The sequence below is a fragment of the Chlorocebus sabaeus genome, chromosome 23 (genome assembly GCF_047675955.1).
Source record: "Chlorocebus sabaeus isolate Y175 chromosome 23, mChlSab1.0.hap1, whole genome shotgun sequence".
Lineage (NCBI taxonomy): Eukaryota > Metazoa > Chordata > Mammalia > Primates > Cercopithecidae > Chlorocebus > Chlorocebus sabaeus.
The window spans coordinates 83,163,404-83,184,385 of record NC_132926.1 but is presented as its reverse complement, the minus strand read 5'-3'; the positions used below and the strand labels follow the sequence as shown (position 1 = coordinate 83,184,385).

Sequence of the window (20,982 nt, the reverse complement as noted above, 5' to 3'; positions counted from 1 at the left end):
CTCCGTCTCAAAAAAAAAAAAAAAAAAAAAAAAATAATAATAATAAAATAAAATAAATAAATAAATAAATATTTTTTTAAAATTAAAAAAAATACACACACACACACACACACATACATATACATATTTCCCCCCAAAAAATCTAGTCAGGAACCAGATTCTGGTCTTAATTATATCATCCAAATGACTATCTGATCTTGAACAAAGCACCAGAGCTGAGGCAAGCATCAGCACTTACACAAACCTAAGAATTAGTGCCTCTTTTAGAGTTCAGGTCCTAGTGTTTCCTCTGTCATTCTCCAGTTCCAGCCCTAAAATGCTTTTCAACTGAATCAATTTTTTTCCTTCTGTAAAATGGAATAGTAAATATCTGTTCGTATTTCCTACAAGTAATACTAAGTATCAGCTAGAATGAGGCATATTTGATAGACGAATAAAATACAAATATACATTCTATTTTGGCCGTCACTTTATTACAGTGATCTTTAAATAAAAACTAGTGTTGCATTTCAGTTGTTTTTAAGAAATTTGGTCAAAAAATATATTCAAAAAAATTGTAAGCAAAAAACAAAAAGATCATTATGGTAACTACTGTAACACTTGCTTAATGCTAACCGTTCTGTAATCTTTAGATTTCTATCTTCTTTCATTCTGTACAATTCCCCAGATGGGGAAGGAAAGATGGAAATATCTCATAAAGCAAAACAGCTGCGACTTCTGCCTCCTTGGTTCAAGTGATTCTCTTGCCTCAGCCTCTCGAGTAGCTGGGTCTACAGGCACGTGCCACCATGCCCGGCTAATTTTTTTTTTTTATTTTGTATTTTTAGTAGAAAGGGGGTTTCACCGTCTTAGTCAGGATGGTCTCCATCTCCTGACCTCGTGATCTGCCCGCCTTGGCCTCCCAAAGTGCTGGGATTACAGGCATGAGCCACCGCGCCTGGCCCACAATGACTGTTGTTGAGGGGATGGGGTGAGCCAATGATAGGTCTCAATATAAGGTACTTTTTTTTTCTTGTTTCTGTATTAAAAAAAAATTCCCCCCAGCACTTTGGGAGGCCAAGGCAGGCAGACTGCTTGAGGTCAGGAGTTCAACACAAGGCTGGCCAACATGGTGAAACCCGTCTCTACAAAAAATACAAGAATTAGCCAGGCCTGGTAGCCTGGGCCTGTAATCCCACACTACCAGGGAGACTGAGGTGGAAGGATAGCTTGAGCCCAGGAGGCAGAGGATGCAGTGAGCCGATATCCGCCACTGCACTCCAACCTGGGCAACAGAGTGAGATTCCATCTCAAAAAAATGAATAAATAAAAATACAATTTCTCCAAGAGAGCAAAAGCTATTTTGCTTCATGGGCTATTTCCCTCTTTCCTTCCCCATCTCCCTCTTAAGGGAATTTGGTTTAACCAGAGACAGAGGTAGCAGGAATGAACAATAAGGCATACGAAATCAAAGTAACTGAGAACCAAACGGGAAAACCAAAAAGGTAATCTGCCCAACTGAATGAAGAAAAGTGAGGTGAGAGCATAGCCTTAGGATGTAAAGTGACAGAACACAATGAAAAAGTTAAGTCTCCTGGCTATTAAGTCTCTCTTCTTCCAAAGGTTTCCCCACTGTTTCCTAATAACAAACCGAATTTGAAACATGGTACCTATTTATGTTAGTCACTGTGTAATTTTTTTATTTTACTTAAAATTTTATTTCAAATTCTTTAATTCTTTGCTCATTTTTAAATTTACTTTCAACCAAATTCACTGTGTAATTTCAATAAGATGTTCCTTATTTCTCATCTAGAACGCAGAAAAAGTAGATATTCTAACTCTTTGAACCTCAAAAATCTAAGCCCTAATTACAAGAATTCAAATATTGGTGTGTAAGATACAACTAAATATTTTCATTCAGTGGTCCTCCAAAAATGATAACCCATTCTTGGCAAAAGGTATTATTCAAATGAGAAGTTGCCAGGCTTTCAAATTTTGTATTTCCGGTTAAATGTAAAAGATAGAAGCCAAGCATTTTTACACTAAAAAAAGTAGAGAAGAAATTAAATATAATCCTTTAGATTAGCTAAATTTAGCTTTAAGAATAATGCACTACATTACTTTTATTTTCCTAATTTTTGCATTTTACATTGCTTGAGGATGTTAATTTTTACAACTTTATACATGTATCCAGGATGTAAATTGCTAAATTCATGCAACAATAAACTCTGTGGGAACATCAACTTCAAAAGATATTACCGATAATAATTTGGTAAATTGCAAAGACTTTTTCAAATAAAATGCAATCTGAATTTTAATGAAACAGCTGTCACTATTTCTTTAAAGGCAGAGATGCCACTTGTTACATACCATGATACCTAAGTAACCACTCATAAATAAAAAACTTTAACATTAAAGGGAGAAAAATTAAAACAATCATCTGCAGGTTACCTCTTTAAAAATTATCTTGTTCCCTAAACTTCAGAATCAGGAAAGAAAACAGAAAAACAAAAGACAGTTACATAATACAAATTTAACACTTCCTGAAAAGTGTATCACTTACTTTCTCCATTGCTTAATTTGTTCAGGATTTGTATACTCTTTTAGACATTCTGTGATATGGTCTCCAATTTTTATTAAACATTGTCTAGTATGTTCTAGTTGTTCTCTTTCTGAAAGGCCTTTCTCAGGCCTATCAAGTTGTTTCAAAGCTGCTTTAACAGGCCTCATTCTTTCTTTACACTTTAAAATGAGAAAACAAGAATATAAACACATGTATTAAAAATCTAAAGTCAACAAGATCTACCTCCTTCAATGATATTTACATGAATATTATAACACTGTTTGATAGCAAAATAAGCAATTAAATCTCACTTCACAAATCTTATACATCAGGGTTCTTTCCCCTTTAGATTTTTTTCAGGAAAGTAAGCCTTTCTGTTATCATTTAAAATTAGTATTTGAGTAAGTAAAAGTTTTGGATTTTACTTAGCTTCTACATAAATGGTTATTTTTTATACTGTAGCACACTATTATAAGGAGTCAAATATAGAATATTAAAAGAGAGTAAAAATATTTCAGAGTATAACTTAATATACCCTACTATCCACTAAATACAGGGTAAAATGATTTTAGCAAAACTATTAAAATCAATATAGCTATATATATAACTGTCTATTCTTCTAAACTTTTGCAACAACAGAAGGTGGCAATAATGACTTGCTCTTCATATTTTGGGTGGTTGGGGAATACAGGGTCAAAGGGTAACTTTTTCCTTGGCCTGTACATTCCTGACATGCTTATAAAAGGCTGACATATTAAGAACTGCATGTTTTATTGTAGCAATAGGAACTACAACCTTCTACCAAAATCAAAATAAAAATATTACTAACAAGGGAACCTTCAGATAAAATTTGTAAATGCAAAAACAAATTAAAAATTAACATTATATTCACAGAAAGCAAGCTGGTTTAGTTCTAGGTATATAAGGATGATGGGTCAACATCAGACAATACATTTAGATAATCTTTATTAAGAAATCGGGCCAGGTGTGGTGGCTCATGCCTGTAACCCCAGCACTTTGGGAGGCTGAAGCGGGAGGATCACTTGAGTCCAGGAGTTTGAGACCAGTCTGGGCAACAGTGAGACTCTGATTCTATACCAAAAAAAAAAAAACAAAAAAAATTAGCCAAGTATGGTGGCACACACATGTAGTCCCAGCTACTCAAGAGGTCAAGGTGGGAGGACTGCTTGAACCCAGGAGACTGCAATGAGCTGTGATCATGCCACTGGCACTACAGCCTGGGCAAGCGTGAGACCGTATCTCAAAAAAATAAAATAATAAATCCTCACACCACTGCTCTGAAGGACCTCTCTTATTATAAAGAAAATTAAAATTCAGTCAGATCTGATGCTTTAAGAAAATCTTTAATTTCCTTTCTAACTTTTAGTTTATTCATTGCTGTTCTTTATGTTTCCTATTTTTTGTTCAACTTTGGCAGTTTATATTCTGTTAGAAAATAATTTATCCAACATATGTCAGTTTAGTACATACTATGTTCTAGATATTGTTCCAGACCCAGGAAATAGAGCTGTAACTAAAACAGATCCTGCCTTTATGGAACCTGGAATCTAGCATAACACTAGAGAGCCAATAAATAAAGAAGAAATAGTGTGTCAGGTGACAACAACTGTGATAAAGAAAAATAAAGCAATAAAGTGCAGGGAGCTTCCTATCTTATACAAGATTTCAGAGAAGGGCAATGTTTGAGAGGACATCTAAAGAAAATGAAGGAGTAAGCCATTCCAAGTAGAGGAAAAAACAAACATGAATGCCCTAAAACTTGCTTGATATGTTTTAAAAAGAAGTATGAACACCAGTGTCGCTGGAACCAAGTAAGTGAGAGAAGTGGCCGGCAATGATGGGAGGTGACTAGATGCTACGAGGTTGGTTTCAGGCTAAGAATCTTTTCTCCTACATGAGACAGAAAGCCATTGGAGTGTTTTAAGCACAGAAATATAATGGTGGGACTTTATTCTCCCTCTAAGTCATGATTACTCTGGTTGCTATGTGGAGTGCCAACGGAGGTATGAGCAGGATGGAAGCAATAAGAATAGACCCTGACAATAGTCCTTTGCAGTAGTATTTAATCTATTTTATAGAAGAAACTGAAACTTAGAATAAAATGACATCTGTCAAATCCAGCTCTAACTGACCTCAGACTCTGTGCTCTTTCTTGACTGCTAAATTATACTGTCACTTAGGAAGACAACCAGTAAAAGATAAGGAAAACCAAGGTGCCAAATGAAGCAAATATGTTTAGAGAGTGACGACCTAGAAAAGGCCATTGATTTTCATAATTATTTAGAGCTATTCCCAAATACAATGGAATTTCTTACTTAGAGGTAAAATCCTATACAAGCCAGAAAGTCTGGCTCCGGAGTCCATGTTTAAGAACTATTCCGGTCTTCATTTCCATGATACACACAATATCATTTAAGATCAATGGAGAAAAAATTCATGCATTGTGCACAGTAGGAATTTTTCCATTCCAGCAGTTACATGAAAAAGTAAGAAAACTAAAAAAGAAATGTGGGGGAAAAAAAGTGGCAAAAGGTACAATCTCACCTAATTCATTAGTGGACCACAGAGAGAAGGGGAAGTAGCTCAAGTGAAGAGTTTAATGTTTTCACTTCAAAAAAGCAAAAGAATACCACCTCCCCCGAGTCCCACCCAATACAGAGTAGACAAAAAACAAAAACAAAAAAACAGTTACCCTTGAAAAAGAGAGAAGAAATCCCAACCTGTGAATCTGCAGAGGAGATAAAAATAAAAGTCCAGAGATAAAACATATGGCTCAAATAAATAAAATGGAAGATAGGAGCCACAGCAGCTTTGAGTGTCTCCAATATTCTCAGTGACTGGAAGAATGTCAACAGCTCAAAGTAGGGAGAACAAGAAGACTGGTAAGAACCAATATATTTAAAGGGCATGAACAATATTTGAACTATATTAGGGCATGTTGTGCAATCAGTAGGAAATACATTAGTGGGTTCATTAAATCAGCACTGTCTAGTCATGGTGCAAAAGAAGAGAAGGCAGGACAAGAGGGTAAGCTGGGGATCTAGAAGGACATAATGGGTCAAAAACAAATACAATTTTAGAAGGTGAAATTTTCCCTCTTTGAAGTATAGCATTTGATTAATACTAGTGATAAAACTAACAACCAAGTCTAACAAGTGACTGAAGTACGTTAACTGCTCCAACTGGTACAAAAGATTCAGATTCTAGAAATGCATGTTGTCATGCATTCTCTAAAAAGGAAATATAGGACTATATATTTATATATAAATTTGTATATATTGTAACTATATATAAACATGATACATTTATATATCAGACTACAAATGTTACCTTCAGTTGTGGCCTGTAAGGAAACATTTCCTAGTCCTAGTTAAGGCCAAACTACGTATCTGTCTCATACCACTTGGCTTTTTTCTCTAAAATTATTATTCCTTCCTGGTTTTGCTCTGCAATTGGACTTTTTAGTCTCACAATCACTATCAATTTCTGAGCTTTCTGAGCTTTTCTGAAGACAGCACTGATCTGCAAACTTTACATGTACCAATTCATTTAATCTTCATACTTACTTTCCAAATAGCAGCATTCTGCCTCAAGAGTCAGTACTATTAACCACATACATACTGTTATATTATGTAATTACGTAAGTATACAATAATATTCAGTAAATAAATTATGAATATATACATTGAGTAAATTATAAATAAATACAAAAATTATAAATATCTTCAGTAAATAAAGTCTTTAGAAAAGGCACACATAGTTTCTCCCTCACTTTGAGGAACACAAAGGCATGACAACATGCAGAATCAGTATATTTTAGACAAGAGATATTGCCAGTCCAAAACAACATACATAGGTACAAAAATTGAACCTGTTTAGAAAGTCGTATAATTTGACAATGCAACTTTACAGCTACTGCATCTACTAACAAAACATTAGGCTCATATTTTGTACATAATTTTTTCTTATTTTACTTTTCTAGTGAAACATTTCACTCTTACTGTATTTTTTTAAAAAAATATTGGTCTGCAAAAGACTGGCAAAAAAACTAGTCCTTCACCATAGATAACAAGCACAATTACATATACATGTGTGTGTATATACACATATTTATTTTATTTTATTTTATTTTTTTTATTTTTATTTTTATTTTTATTTTTATTTTTTTGAGACAGAGTCTCGCTTTGTCGCCCAGGCCGGAGTGCAGTGGCCGGATCTCAGCTCACTGCAAGCTCTGCCTCCCGGGTTCACGCCATTCTCCTGCCTCAGCCTCCCGAGTAGCTGGGACTACAGGCGCCCGCCACCTCGCCCGGCTAGTTTTTTGTGGTTTTTTTAGTAGAGACAGGGTTTCGTCGTGTTAGCCAGGATGGTCTCGATCTCCTGACCTCATGATCCGCCCGTCTCGGCCTCCCAAAGTGCTGGGATTACAGGCTTGAGCCACCGCGCCTGGCCTATTTTATTTTTTAATGGCATTCGGGAATTTAAAAATTTGAAATATGAGCTGGAGGAAAACAAATACACTCAAAGTACTTGTTAAACCCCTCTTCTTAAAGTCTTTCTTAAAAAGTCTCTCTGAATTGCTTCTAAATTTAAGACACCAGCTGGGCATGATAACTCAAGCCTGTAATCCCAGTACCTGGGCCCACCTTGGCCTCCTTTTATCTCCCTTGTTTTTTTTTGTTTTTTTTGTTTTTTTTTGAGATAGAGTCTCACTGTTGCCGGCCCGGGCACGTAGTCACGTGAAGTGCAATGGTGCAATCTCAGCTCACAGCAACCTTAGCCTTCTGGGTTCCAGCAATTCTCCTGCCTCAGCCTCCAGAGTAGCTGAGATTACAGGCGCCCACCACCACGCCCAGCTAATTTTGTATTAGAGTTTTGTATTTGGAGTTTCATCATGTTGGCCAGGTTGGTCTCAAAGTCCTGACCTCAGGTGATCCACCGCCTCAGCCTCCCAAAGTGCTTACAGGTGTGAGCCACCACACCCAGGCTTATCTCCTTTTCACCAAGGAATTCAAGACAAGCCTGGGTGATATAAAAAAATCCCCATCTTTACAAAAAAACTAAAAATTAGCTGGGTGTATGGCACATGTCTCTAGTCCCAGTTACTCGAGAGGCTGAGGCAGGAGGAGCGCCTGAGCCCAGAAAGGTGAGCCTGCAATCGGCTGTGACTACACCACTGCACTCCAGCATGGGTGACAGAGTAAGATGCTAACTCAAAAAAAAAAAAAAAAAAAAAAAAAAAAAGGAAGCCTTCAAATTTTAAATATATTGCTTATATCAATCTAATCTACAATAAATTCAAATGCAGTTCTAAATTAAAAGCTATAAATGACAAACTTCAACTTAAATGTTACATGATTTAGTACTAATAATCAGAAAGTCAAAGGCTTACAATGCTGAATGTCTTCTGATCCAGCTCTTCAGATTCTTCAGAAATGGGAACTGGTTCACCACTTGCCGTGATATGAACTGGAGCATCTGACACTGAAGATTTCTTGGATCTTTCCCTACCATCAGACTTGGATTCGCTCAACTAAAGAAAAAGTGAAAAGAAAACAAAAACAAAACCCCAATAGCAACAAAGGCAAAATGACTAACACTTCCAGAAAATAATTACTGTCTCATTTTATCCTACAAGTGCTCATTCTCATTGAATATCCTCATCTATTTTAATTTTTTTTCCCCAATTTCATTTGGGGAAACAACCAAAGCTACTCTGTAATGTTACTCTGAAGGTAAAACATGAAAGAGTGTTCAGACCTATTATTCTCCTCTACTGCATACCCACACATGCTTCTGAAGAACTCAGTTATTGAGACTAGCATCGGCTGATATGCAATTTAGTCTCCTAAAATGTAAATATGCTGATTGTTTTTACTTTCTATTTTTTATTATGATTTGCATACCTTTTCTTCCTTTATGTCTTTTTCTTTCTGTATAGCTTCTTTTACTTTGTTTTCTCTTTTTTCTTTAAAATCTTTTTCCTTTATATCTTTCTTATCCTCTTTTTCTTTTATCTCCCTTTTAAGTTCTTTTTTATTCTCCTTTTCTTTTGCTTCCCTCTTTTCTTCTGGTTCCTTCTTTATAAAAACATCTGGCTCAGGTTTTTCTTCACTGTCTCTTTCTGTTTTAATTTTTTTATTTGGATGTTTCACAGAACTGATCTCATCCTGAAAAGTGCAAGTATGGCCAATGTATTACTAACCAAATTTTAACAATGACTAATTTTTTTTTCACATGACTACAGATTGCATGTATGTGGATTCTGAAAGACAGCCCAGAATCCCCCTAATAATTATACATGCAATGTTTACCTTCCTATAAAGCCAGTCCCGTTCAAGTTCATAATACAATTAAAGGAGACAGAAGCTCATCGAACTGGCAAATGTTTGAAAAGGAAGGACCTTTGCTCTATGCCTCTAGTGCTATATAATATCTACTGGATAGTTAGAATTCTGTTCTATAAATGAGACTATGTCATGAACCATAAGTGCGCGCGCACACACACACACACACAGTCTTCAGTACCTAAAATACAAATTTTAAGGGACTAGTTCAAATTTTAAATGTAAAGTACACAAAAACATGCCATAATTCCCTTTCCATAGAAAAGGTTGTTGTTCTAAAACACATTCTTACTTTATCATCATCTTCATCAGACTTCTCTGAAGGCAAAGGAGAAGAATCACTCTTTATTTCCTCTTTCACTTTTATAGACTTCATTGCTTTATTCTTCTTAGCTCTTGCTTTTCTCCTCTTTGAACTTCCCTAAAAATCATTATTTTAATTTTAACCAATTCTACAGATTTCATTTTTAAAAACTTTAAATCCAATGGCTAGAATACATATACCTACCTGATCCTTAGTATATTGGTAATAAGCTGTACCAACATTAGAAACTCAAAAAAGGTGCTATAACTTAATGAGTCAAATATAATATTAATGTAAATAAAAAATACTAGCCAACTATTATTCCTTTAAAAAAAGAATCAGAGAGAAGTAGAAACAATTTTTTGTCCTCTGAGATTATTATCACCTTCAGCTTAATTCAATAGCACAAGAGACAGCATTAGGAATGATTTTTAATGCTACAGGTAGTTACTGACATTATGGTCATAGGTAAACTTCTAACGGTTGCTCTAAGTTTCCAATCACCTCCTTTTTGATGTCTGTTTTGTTCTTTTTCAGTAAGCTCGGCAAGCTATGATGCTGTCCCTTAAGCACTCTAATGACTCCAAGTAAAACAGTCATGTAGGCTATGCAGGCTTGACTTCTCAAAAAGCACTCCACACTCTAAACGAATTTTCTTTATCCCTCTCCAAAACTAGAAAAAAATCAATCCTACTTCTAAAAGCTATGATTCACCAGTTTTAACATGTATGCCGAGATAATTTAAGGTAAAATTTGAATATGGCAAGATCAAATAAAACTACTTAATTATAGAAAAATCTATTTATATAAGCTCATATTGACTTCAGATGTTTAGCATGGTCAAGTAAACGAAATTTATCTTACTAAAAAGTAAACTGGTCTTAGGCATGTGGGCCTTAACTTACCGCACCAGAAAGAGCTTCTTTTTTTGCAAGATCTCTACTAAGTAATTTGATGAGGTAGTCTGCACGGGTCTGCAACTGTTTTGCTTGTGGTTTTTTATCAGGATCATCTGGAAGAATCTGAAAAAGCAATTAACGTTTTCACATTGTCTTAATAAATAACATGAGAAATTTATTGGGTAAAACATGCTTAACCATTTAAATATATATATACACACATATAGTTCACCAACAAGTTTCAATTATTAGTATTTGTAGGAATAAACTCAATGCAAAATACATTTTTTATACCTATGCCAGAGCCAAAGATTTAATTTTTCTGAGAATGAATTCTAAATATACTTTAAATACCCTCATATTATCTTTCAAAATGGAAATAGAAAGTATGAGGTCGTAAATTTCCTTCAAATATACAAAAGTGTACTTAACATCCACTGTTATTCCATGTTATATAATCCTTAAATGCCCTCCCTTCTCAGTAAAAGTGTATTTATATATAATGTACAAAAAAATTCCTAGAATACAAGATGTCATCTTTCTAGAAGAAGACCTAAAGCATACACTGGGAGGAAAGTTTTATAGGGGAATCTAGACTACTTAATTTTTTCTTCACAGTAACAAAGCACCAATATCTAAAGGTTCCCAACACATAAGTATAAACAATAAGGAAGTTCTCCCAGTGTTTCCCGTTTTAGGCCAAAAAAAAAAAAAAAGATTTCAGCTAGCACGGTGCAACCAAATGACCAAAAATACTAAAATACCGATGTTTTTAAAAAAATATATAAAAGATTTTAATGATTTTGTCTTACTGGAATAATAAAATTAATGATGAATCGGTACAAATATATAGTTAGATAGAAGAAATAAGACCTAGTGTTTGATAGATGAGTAGGGTGACTATAGTTAGCAATAATCTATACATTATAAAATAGCTAGAAAAGAATCATTTGAATGTTCCTAGTGTAATGATAAATATTTAAGGTGATAATGTCCCAGTTACCCTGATTTCATCTCTACATATTATATGATTGTATCAAATTATCACACGCCTCCAAAAATATGTACATCTACTAGGCATCAAAAAATTTTTGATAGAATAAAACTTTTAACCTAATAATCTGAAAAATAATACACCTACTGCCTTAATAACATATAATTTCACAGTAATGCAAAATCTCAGAAATCATTTACATTTGATCTTTTCATGCAAGGCATCTTCTAAATACACCAAGGTCACACAACTAGCTAGAGCCTTGGTTTACATATTTCCATTATTTCCAACATAATTTAAAAGTAAGAATTAGAATAAATTAAACATGAATGGTCAACAGAATCAAGAAATAGAAGTACCTTGTGTGTAAGACTGAGGTCAGGATCCATTTTAATCATTTCCCAGCTTCCATATCCATATTCATAGATGCCAATTAACAAATTGGAATCATCTTCTTTGCCCCAGTCTATATCAAAATGAGCTGCCTTTGTGTGGCATGGGATAGTATACCTGGCATTAAAGTTAATAACTAATGGTAAGTTTGTAATTGCCTTACTGAAAAATTAATTTTGAAAAGCGTGAGTCATTAGAACTTTAAAATACTATGTTTTATTTCTTTGATTTTTTTTTTCATAACTAGGCAATAACACCATAAAAATTAAGCACATTCATTTTGTAATTATTGACTAAGAAAAATCTTACAATGGAGAAAATAAGTAACTCACTGCTTTCTTTCTTCTGGATCAGAAGGAATGGATTTGTGCAAAGGTATTAATTCTTCTTCATGGGAGATGACTAGCTTGGCATTCACCTGTACTCCTGATATTCGGAATGTTGGACCCTTCACTTTTCCGAGTCTACCACCTTGATTTTTTTTTTAAAAAGAGTATTTTTAAAAGTATAAAACATAATTCTATAAAACACCAAGCAACTGATGCTATTACTTATGTTATTTAACAATAAGTATTCTTTATTTATGTTATTAAGAGATTACTGGAAAACCTTAAATTTCATTACATATGAACTAGTGATTATAATCTAGCAGATGTAGATTCACGAAAAGTATTTATCTAAGTGTTTTACCAATTACATAAGATGGATCAATCTATTAATACCATCAACCTCTAAATAAAGAATTATAGGATGATAACTCAGGGTCTCGCTCTGTCACCCAGGCTGGAAGTGCAGTGGTACAATCATTGCTCACTGCAGCCTCAACCTCCTGGGCTAAAGCAACCCTCAATTCACAAGTAACTGAGAATACAAGCATGCACAATCACACCCTGCTAATTTTTATTTTTTCATTTTTCTTAGACACGGGGTCTCATTATGTTGCCCAGGCTGGTCTCAAACTCCTGGGTTCAAGCTAAACCCCCATCTCAGCCTCCCCAAGTGCTGGGATTACAGGTATGAGCCACTATGACTGGCCTGCTTATTAAATCTTATGTAAATATTTTTATTCAGGTAAATGAACTGTAAAATAAGCATAATAATAAAATAATTATGTACCAAACCAATATCATATATGTATATTTGCATTATATTTTCCCAGTCATCTATAATAAAAAACCCTATAGACACTATACATATTGTATTGTGTGTGTATATACACATATAGCTATGAATGTATATATGTGTATATACGTGTATGTATACATATACATGTATGTATACACACACACACACACACACACATATATATAACTGACATAAAACAGTAATTTCTGACCTTACCTCTCAGACAGAAAATGTCAGCGGAATTAAAAACAGATTCTACTGCCTTCAAATTGCCATTCTGTTCTCCATTTCCTATTACCCAGAATGGCTTTACTTTGTTTCATAAATAATCTTTTGAGACTGATGAATAGATAATTTAAGATATAATATCTAGCTCAACAAAGCATGTTTTGAAACTTTCATTTACTTCTCTTTTAAATCACTCTCATTTTAATGTTACCTGTTCGTTCTGTTCCTGAAGAACTATCCTTTAAAGCTTTAATGCAACCATTATGTACCAATTCTCCCAGTCGTCTAAGGTCTGTTTCCGACTTATCAACTAATTCAGCATCTCGAGCAATTGCATCTAATCTGTAACAAAATAATCCAATTTTCAGGTAAATATGTTAAATGAAGTGGTGCCATTGAAGAAACTAAGTTTCACTCTATTTCAAGATCTAAATGCTACTCTACTGCATGCTCTATATATTCTTGTTCATATAAATGGCAGGAAGCACATGAAAACCAGGACAATGTGGCAGAGAAACAATTCATTTATATCTTCAATAATAAGTTTACTTAATTAGAGAGCAAATGGAAGATTACATACCAATTCTATAAAAGCTTTTAATAACTGATCAAATTTTAAGATGTTCAAAATGAAGTGGTGAACTTTTATAATTATAAACAAAAAAGCTGAGTAAAGTTCCGTAACTTTTTATTCCTCTGCACCAAATAATATGAATGATTAATATTTAAGACTTTTGTTCATCTAAAATAATTATGCAAGTATTTTGTTATATTTTAAGTATGCCATCTCAAAATGAAACAGAAAATATGTCTATTTTTGAAGGGATTTTTTAGATAAAAAATAAACTCATTTGAGTCTTTGCTGGTCTATATGCAGACAGTGGGTTGACCACAACAAAGGGCAAAGAATATCCAAATCACAATACTTAGTGAGATTATTTGATAACTTCAAAAAACTGTCTTAATTTGAATTTCAATACAGTTTGTATAATAAGAGAATGAATTCGAGAAAATTAAGAAAATATCTCTAGTTAGGGAAAGCAGAGCTGGTTAAAAGGCTGTGCTAGCCTTTGGGAAGCTGAGGCGGGCAGATCACCTGAGGTCAGGAGTTCTAGACTAACCTGGACCACATGATGAAACAGTCTCTACTTAAAAAAAAAAAAAAAAAAATTAGCTGGATGTGGTGGCACACCCCGGTAGTCCTAGCTGCTTGAGAGGCTGAAGGAGGAGAATCACATAAAACCAGGAGGCGGAGGTTGCAGTGAGCCGAGATCGTGCCACTGCACTCCAGCCTGGCAGACAGAGTGAGACTCCATTCAAAAAAAAAAAAAAAGACTGGATTAGCAACTCAGCCCTTCTATGGATAAATCTGCTTATGCTACTTTTAAGTTATTGATGAAAAATGAGATAAAGACTGTAAAAAGTGCCTTACAGTCATAAAAGTGCAATTTAAACATGTATTGTATAAATAACTTCATTTACAGGAAAGAAATTTGAGACTAGAAATTAAAGATAGTATAAAAACATTTTTAAAATCAATCTGAAATTTGTCTTGTACATTAATTTTGTAAATGCCGATTAAAAGCAAATTTAACAAAGTAGCTAAACTGAATGTTAACACAAAGCTGACAGCATGTAACACATTCCATTATTCTATGAGAATAATAAACGTATTTACCTTTCCAGAGGACCACCAAATTTCTTATAGCTCTTGATAAACCTAAGAGAAAATAATTGTTTGGTAAATGTGAGCTTCAGTATTCACTAAAAATATAGGTATTTCTAATATTTACAGATATAAGAAGGTACTTGTTAGTATAAAAATTAATTCAAGGCACTGTTATCTAAGAAGAATGAATCAACTATGCTAAAAACAAAAATGTTAAAACATTAAGATACAGCAGGTAAGACAAGGCATATTTTAACACCCAGGATGATGTTTAGAGATATCAGTATAAATAAAACAATAGAAGCTAAATTTTGTTTTAAAAATTACTTTATTATTTTCATAAGACCAAAAAAGGTCTGAAGCTACCAGAGGAAGTGTCTCCATAATAATTATTAATTATATTACACTTCTTCACATTCCAAGTGCTGATAAAAATTTACTGAATGGCTTTAATTCAGATGCGTGGTATTACAACAATGAAAAATTAAAATTTTACTTAAGAAAGCTACATAAGTGGTTAGTAAATGAGGAAAAATATCCAGGTAAAGTAGAAGTCGAAATGCTTCCTCAACTAAAGACGAAAAGTCCAGCAATTCAGGTGGTCGGTACCTTTAAAAAAGGCTAACAATGTATTAAGTTTTCTGGTAGAAAGAATGAGGAAGAATTTTGTCAGGTCTAAGATTTAAAAGAAAAAAGTTACAATGGCTTGTAAGAAACAAACTTTCAAAATACAAAACTGAACAAGATTTTAATAAATTTCACATCCAAAACTATTACACAAACAAAAGTAAGCTGTTATCCCATTCCCCCTAAATAAATGTGTATATATAAACATTCTGAATGGACATTACAATTTATCCTGCATGGTCAATCTTACCTCACCTCAATTCCTACTTCAACATATCAGAAAAGGTTTTATAACAGGGTTATTTTCAAAAAGGAAATTACCTTGGTGTTAAGAAACTAGAAAAATACAGAACTTCTACAAAATATTAGTAACTGGGAGTCCTAAACGTAGTGAGAATTTTTAATAAAAAATTTTAATAAAAAACCAAAAGTATCATAAACACTTTTATTATTCAAAAGGATCACTATTCTGAGTCAAATTAATAAAAAAAATTTTGCAGCCTAAGTAGTTTAGCAATAAATAAATAACACGCAAAGGTAAGACACTAAACTTGTTCAGTTATAATACCCAAAAGCAGAACCACCCAATTCCTACTCAAATAACATACATTTGCCTCTTCTAAAACTTCATCACAATTTTTGAAAATTATGGAATTTTTATATTTTAGTTTCACACTCTACTAAAACTAAGTTGAAGCGATTGTCTTATATCATCTTACCGCCTAATTTCTGCATCACTAAATCCTTTAATATTCTCGCGAGGAATAGTCCGTGGTCTTCCCCGTTTCTTTGGCCTTTTCCCTTCTGAGATGGAATCACTATCAGATCCAGAGTATCTCCTACTTCTACTGCGCCTCCCTTCACTTCCATTGAAACTAATCTGGAATTGGAAAATAAATATTTACCCAACCTTAGTGTAAAAACAGCTTTTATCTTAGGAGCAAAAGCCATTATAAAAGATGGTCAGAATCTTAAAAATGTTATTCAAAGTATCAAAAACATTCCATAAACAAAATTAAAAAGCAAACAGAAAAATATATACATCTGGTGGGTATTTTGACTTAAAGGGTAATGAGACAATGTTACATCAAAAGCCTCAAAAGTTATTCTACTGACCCAGCAACATAACTTCTAGGCATTTTTCCTGAGGAGATCAGAACTGTGAAGAAACACTGATCAATAAAGTTATTTACATCATAAAAGAAAAATGTGGCTGAGCTTAACAGCTCATGCCTGTAATCCCAGCATGACTGGGAGGCCAAGGCAGGAAGATAACTTGAGCCCAGGAGTTCAAGACCAGCTTAGGCAACATAGTGACACCTTGTCTCTACCAAAAATTTAAAATATTAGCGAGGCATTTTTGGAGCAAGCACCTGCAGTTCCAGCTACTTGAGAGGCTGAGGTGGGAGATCACTTGACCCCAGGAAGTTGAGGCTGCAGTGAGCCATGACTGTACCACTGCATTTCAGCCTGAGCAACACAGTGAGATCCTGCCTCAAAAACAAAAAGCAAATAATCTAAATACTCATCAAAGAGAGACCAGACAAATCTATATGATAGAATGCTAAGAGACCATAAAAAACGGGGTTGTAGAATAATTAACATTCATGACATACTGTCAAAAAGAAGAAAAAGTTCCAAATTAATACGACTCCACAATTTAATTTGGCAAATGATAATGAATTTTTAAAAACTGGAATGATGTACACTGTGATAATATTAGTCGTTATCTCTGGGGGAACGGATTGATTAACTGTCCCTTTTTTTTCTGTTCTGCTTAATATCCACATATTGCTATTCTAACTAGACAAGTCAGATATTTGAAAGAAAAAAATGCCAGTTGAACCCACATAAAAGACTATTTGTAACATCCATTAATTTTAATGGGATACATCAAAACATACATTCTGTAAGTCTTGGGAGTTTTTCCAAAGCTTTGGCACATATTCTGAACCTCTAATATGCTGAAAGTTAAATGAAGTCAAAAATGGTATTTAGACCTTATTTTTTCTAATCTCCCTTGATCCTTTCACAAGATCATAATGTAATGCCGCATTCTCACACACTCTAAAACAAAATTACTTAGGGGTTTGAATAAATAAACAGAAACAAGAAATAACATACATGGTTACTTTTAGGCCAAAAACATTATTTTTGGCTCCACTTCTGGCTGTTATGTAGAAACTTGGTAGGGGCACTGCTCCTACTCTAACAACAAATCTGATCTACAGGATCCTAATTCTTCTGTTTAACATCAGAGAGATGAAATTTCAGGGCAACCTATACATCTAAATGTAAGGAAATACAAGAGATTACAAAAAGAGAAAAAGATATAGGACTCAAACAGTGGCTCATTTGTGAACAGCATAGGTGACAGAAATCAAGTACCATACAAGACGGTATCAGCTAAAATCTGCTAATGACTGAGTATAGGCTATTGTGAGATCATAGGACCTAACAGCCAAAACTCGGAGGACCTGCACCCATTCTCAGGCACTCTGCCACAAACTTCCACTAGGTGATCATGAGAAAGCAGCATGGTAGAAGACTGGACAAAACTTTTCTCCATGGTACAGCCTTAGAGAAAGTGAGTAGTCACCTTTGTGGAAACAGGAAGGAAGCCTTGCTAGATCCTTCTCATTTGCTCAATTGAGGGCACAGAATAAGATCTAATATGGTTGCAAGAATATAAAAACAAAAAACTCTACCCTTGGGGGAATGGTAGCAGGGCAGGGACTAGAGTGAGGCAAGCCCCTCATTTGCCCCAGGCTTAAAATTTAAGGAAACACCAAAAAACTCAGTAATCAAGACAAATAATTTTATAATATCCTAAAAACCAAAGGATAATAGAAAAAGAAATTAGTCTTAGAATTTTTTCCTTTTTGGCAATATAGCTTGGCATGGCACTATTACAGTTATTTAAAAATCTGATATTTGTTTACTTAGGCCACTGAATAAATACCAAACGTTTAAAAACTAAAATTACATAAAGTATGCTTTCTGAACATGACAGAATTAAATTACCAATAATTAACAAAGATAGTTGAAAAATCTCCTAAATACCTGAACATTTTAAAACATACTTCTAAAAAAACCTATGGGTCAAAGAGAAGTCACATGGGAAATTTTAAAATATTTTTAAATTAAGGAAAATATAAAAATAGATTTGGAAGATTCAGAAAAAGCAATGCTTAAAGAAAAATTTGTAGCATTAAATGCCGATATTAGAAAAGAGAGATTACATTTCTATATCTAAGCTTGCACCTTAAGAAACTGAATAAAAGAGGCCAGGTGCAGTGGCTCACGCCTATAGTCCCAACGTTTTGGTAGGCCAAGGCGGATGGATCACTGAAGCCCAGAAATTCCAGACTAGCCTGGACAACGTGGCAAAACCCCATCTCTACAGAAAGCATACAAAAATCAGCTGGGTGTAGTGGGACACATCTGTGGGAGGATCATCTAAGGCCATGAGGTTAAGGTTGCAGTGAGCCAGAATTGTGCCACTGCACTCCAGCCTTGGCAACAGAGCAAGATGCTGTCCCAAATAAAAAAAAAAAAAAAAAAAAAAGAAAGAAAAGAGCAAATTAAATCAAAAGCAGAAAGGAAGAAATAATAAATTGCAGAAACTCATGAAATTAAAAACACACAAAAAAATCAATGAAACCAGGAGCTGGTTCTTTGAAAAGATGAATAAAATACAAGAGGAGTAAACACTTCTCATTTCATGAGACAAACGTTATCAAATCAAGGACATTACAAGAAAAGAAAACTATGGACTGATACCTCATAGAAACAAACAAAATCGGTCCAGGTTGAATACTCTACTTTATAGAAACATCTTTAAAATTGCAAAATCACCTGTTTTGCACAATTTCTCATTCTTGGGAGCATATAAATTTCTTCAAGTTCTTTTTGTCTTTCTTCTTCTTCTAATCGTCTTCTTTGATCTTCGGGAATAATTTCCTCCCAATTCTTTGAATTTCTTTCAGGTTCCAACTCAATGTCATCCTCATCCATATTTGAGAAGTTGGCAACCTGATAAATTTCAGAATTTTAAGAGTAACTGTTATAGAAAAATTGATCCCTAATTTTTTCTTTAAAGGGAAGAAACTGACATGCCTAAATATCCTTAGGATACTGAATATGACTGTGGACTAAACCAAAAATAACTTCTAAACAACCTAGATTCATTACCTCACTAGGGCAAAGCAGATCAAACAAATGACATCTAATAATCCTCTAGGAAAGATTTTCTTTTGCCCTACTGCTCAACAAAATTAGTAGCATCTCAGAACTAAAAGCAGTTAACAGAACAATAAAAAAAGTAATTTATACTATTAATATGCTAAATAATCTGCAAAATTCCCAGACCAGTCCATGTATCAAGTATTGTAGAACAATCTAATATCATTTTTATGATCACAAAAACACAATCTAAAGAGCTACTGGCAGCAAAGAGCTACTGGCAGAGACACAGAGCTCTTTGAGAGCACACTACCTTCTGGGAGGATTATATAAGATAGCACATTTAAGGTACTATGCAAGGTCTGGTATACAGAAAGCACCCATTAAGGCTAACTATCACAGCCGGGCGAAGTGGCTCACGCCTGTAATCCCAGAAACCACCTCTTAACCAGGATTACTCAACAGTCTTCTATCTTATCTCCCTGCTATAGCTCTTGTCTCACTACAGTCAATCATCCACATAGCAGCCAGAGTGATATTAAAATTACAAAAGTTTTTTATTCACTGTGTGGGGTACACTGCAGATGTTCTATAAATACTTGTCAAATGAACACATGAAATGAACTGACCCTTAAAAACTGCAGTTCATAGAAAATAGCTAAGATGTAGAGAAGCCTGTTTCTTTAAACAAATGGCACTTAACTTACTCCATGAGGTCAGTTGACTTATGTTGTTTTAGAACTCCTTTCAACTCACTGGCCCTCAAAAAACCAGGGATATTAAGTATCAATATATAGTAGCTTATTGTTTACTTTGACTGATTTACTTGAGTTTTCTTATTTGTGATAAGTTAATGTCAAAAACTGCTTCAAAAAAAATCAGCCGAAAGCTTTCAGTCATGGAAATCTAAGTAAGAGATCACATTGATTCATTTATTTACCCAAGTATTTAAGGACATGCTATTTGCCAAGCACTATTCTAGTTACTAATTAGCAAACAACAGCTCTTTCCACCCAACAACATGTAACTTCATAAATGGATCTGGTCTCTTTCAAATCAGTTTGCTACTGGTTTGTCTGAACAAGGGAGAGTAGTTTTTATACAACATAGCAATCTTCCTGATTATGCTTAAAGAAAGATTAACAAACTACTAAATGACAATAATTCAATTCCTCTCAATTTAATGTAATTACAAGGAAAATTTTGTTTAAATCTACCTTGAACTGGGAAAGCAATTCGTCTCCTACAGTTAAAGGACCTGGTTCATTTTCATGAGTTTCAGCTCTCTTCAAGATTTCATCTATATCCATTTCCTATAATTAGAAAAACAATATTTAAATATACTTGAATCCTTTCATCCTACCAAACAGATGACACATATTCTGAAGCAGGTTTTTTTTTTTTTTTTTTTTACCTGGGGCTCTTGTTCTTCTCCTTCAGGTTCCTTAAAAAGTTCCTCAGCACCAAACTTTAAAATGGCTGATAACTCTTCTTTATTGAAAGGAGTAGAACTAAAAGAGGAAAAACAAAAATGCTTAACATTAACAGTTAAAAATATTTACACAGCACTTTTACTAATTACTGACATTTTCACCTTTACAAAAGTTACATGAGGAAGTTAGATGAATCAAGTATTAGTATCCTTTTT

At 34.0% G+C, this 20,982-nt stretch overlaps 1 protein-coding gene across 2 annotated transcripts in view; it reads right to left on the bottom strand.

Annotated features, from left to right (window-relative positions):
* CHD1 (chromodomain helicase DNA binding protein 1) overlaps window positions 1-20,982 on the bottom strand; it is a 73,711-nt gene that overhangs the window by 6,217 nt on the left and 46,512 nt on the right. The window contains exons 21-33 of one of the 2 annotated variants that reach the window (XM_073010792.1): window positions 20,749-20,845; window positions 20,552-20,647; window positions 19,008-19,184; window positions 15,869-16,029; window positions 14,532-14,573; window positions 13,065-13,195; window positions 11,833-11,971; window positions 11,467-11,617; window positions 10,120-10,236; window positions 9,203-9,331; window positions 8,470-8,733; window positions 7,956-8,096; window positions 2,543-2,721 (exon numbers count right to left, since the gene is read on the bottom strand). In XM_073010792.1, coding sequence (XP_072866893.1) covers window positions 2,543-2,721; window positions 7,956-8,096; window positions 8,470-8,733; window positions 9,203-9,331; window positions 10,120-10,236; window positions 11,467-11,617; window positions 11,833-11,971; window positions 13,065-13,195; window positions 14,532-14,573; window positions 15,869-16,029; window positions 19,008-19,184; window positions 20,552-20,647; window positions 20,749-20,845 — 1,824 coding nt within the window. The remainder of the gene's footprint in view (window positions 1-2,542; window positions 2,722-7,955; window positions 8,097-8,469; window positions 8,734-9,202; window positions 9,332-10,119; window positions 10,237-11,466; window positions 11,618-11,832; window positions 11,972-13,064; window positions 13,196-14,531; window positions 14,574-15,868; window positions 16,030-19,007; window positions 19,185-20,551; window positions 20,648-20,748; window positions 20,846-20,982) is intronic. The other variant, XM_073010793.1, reaches the window with a different exon arrangement.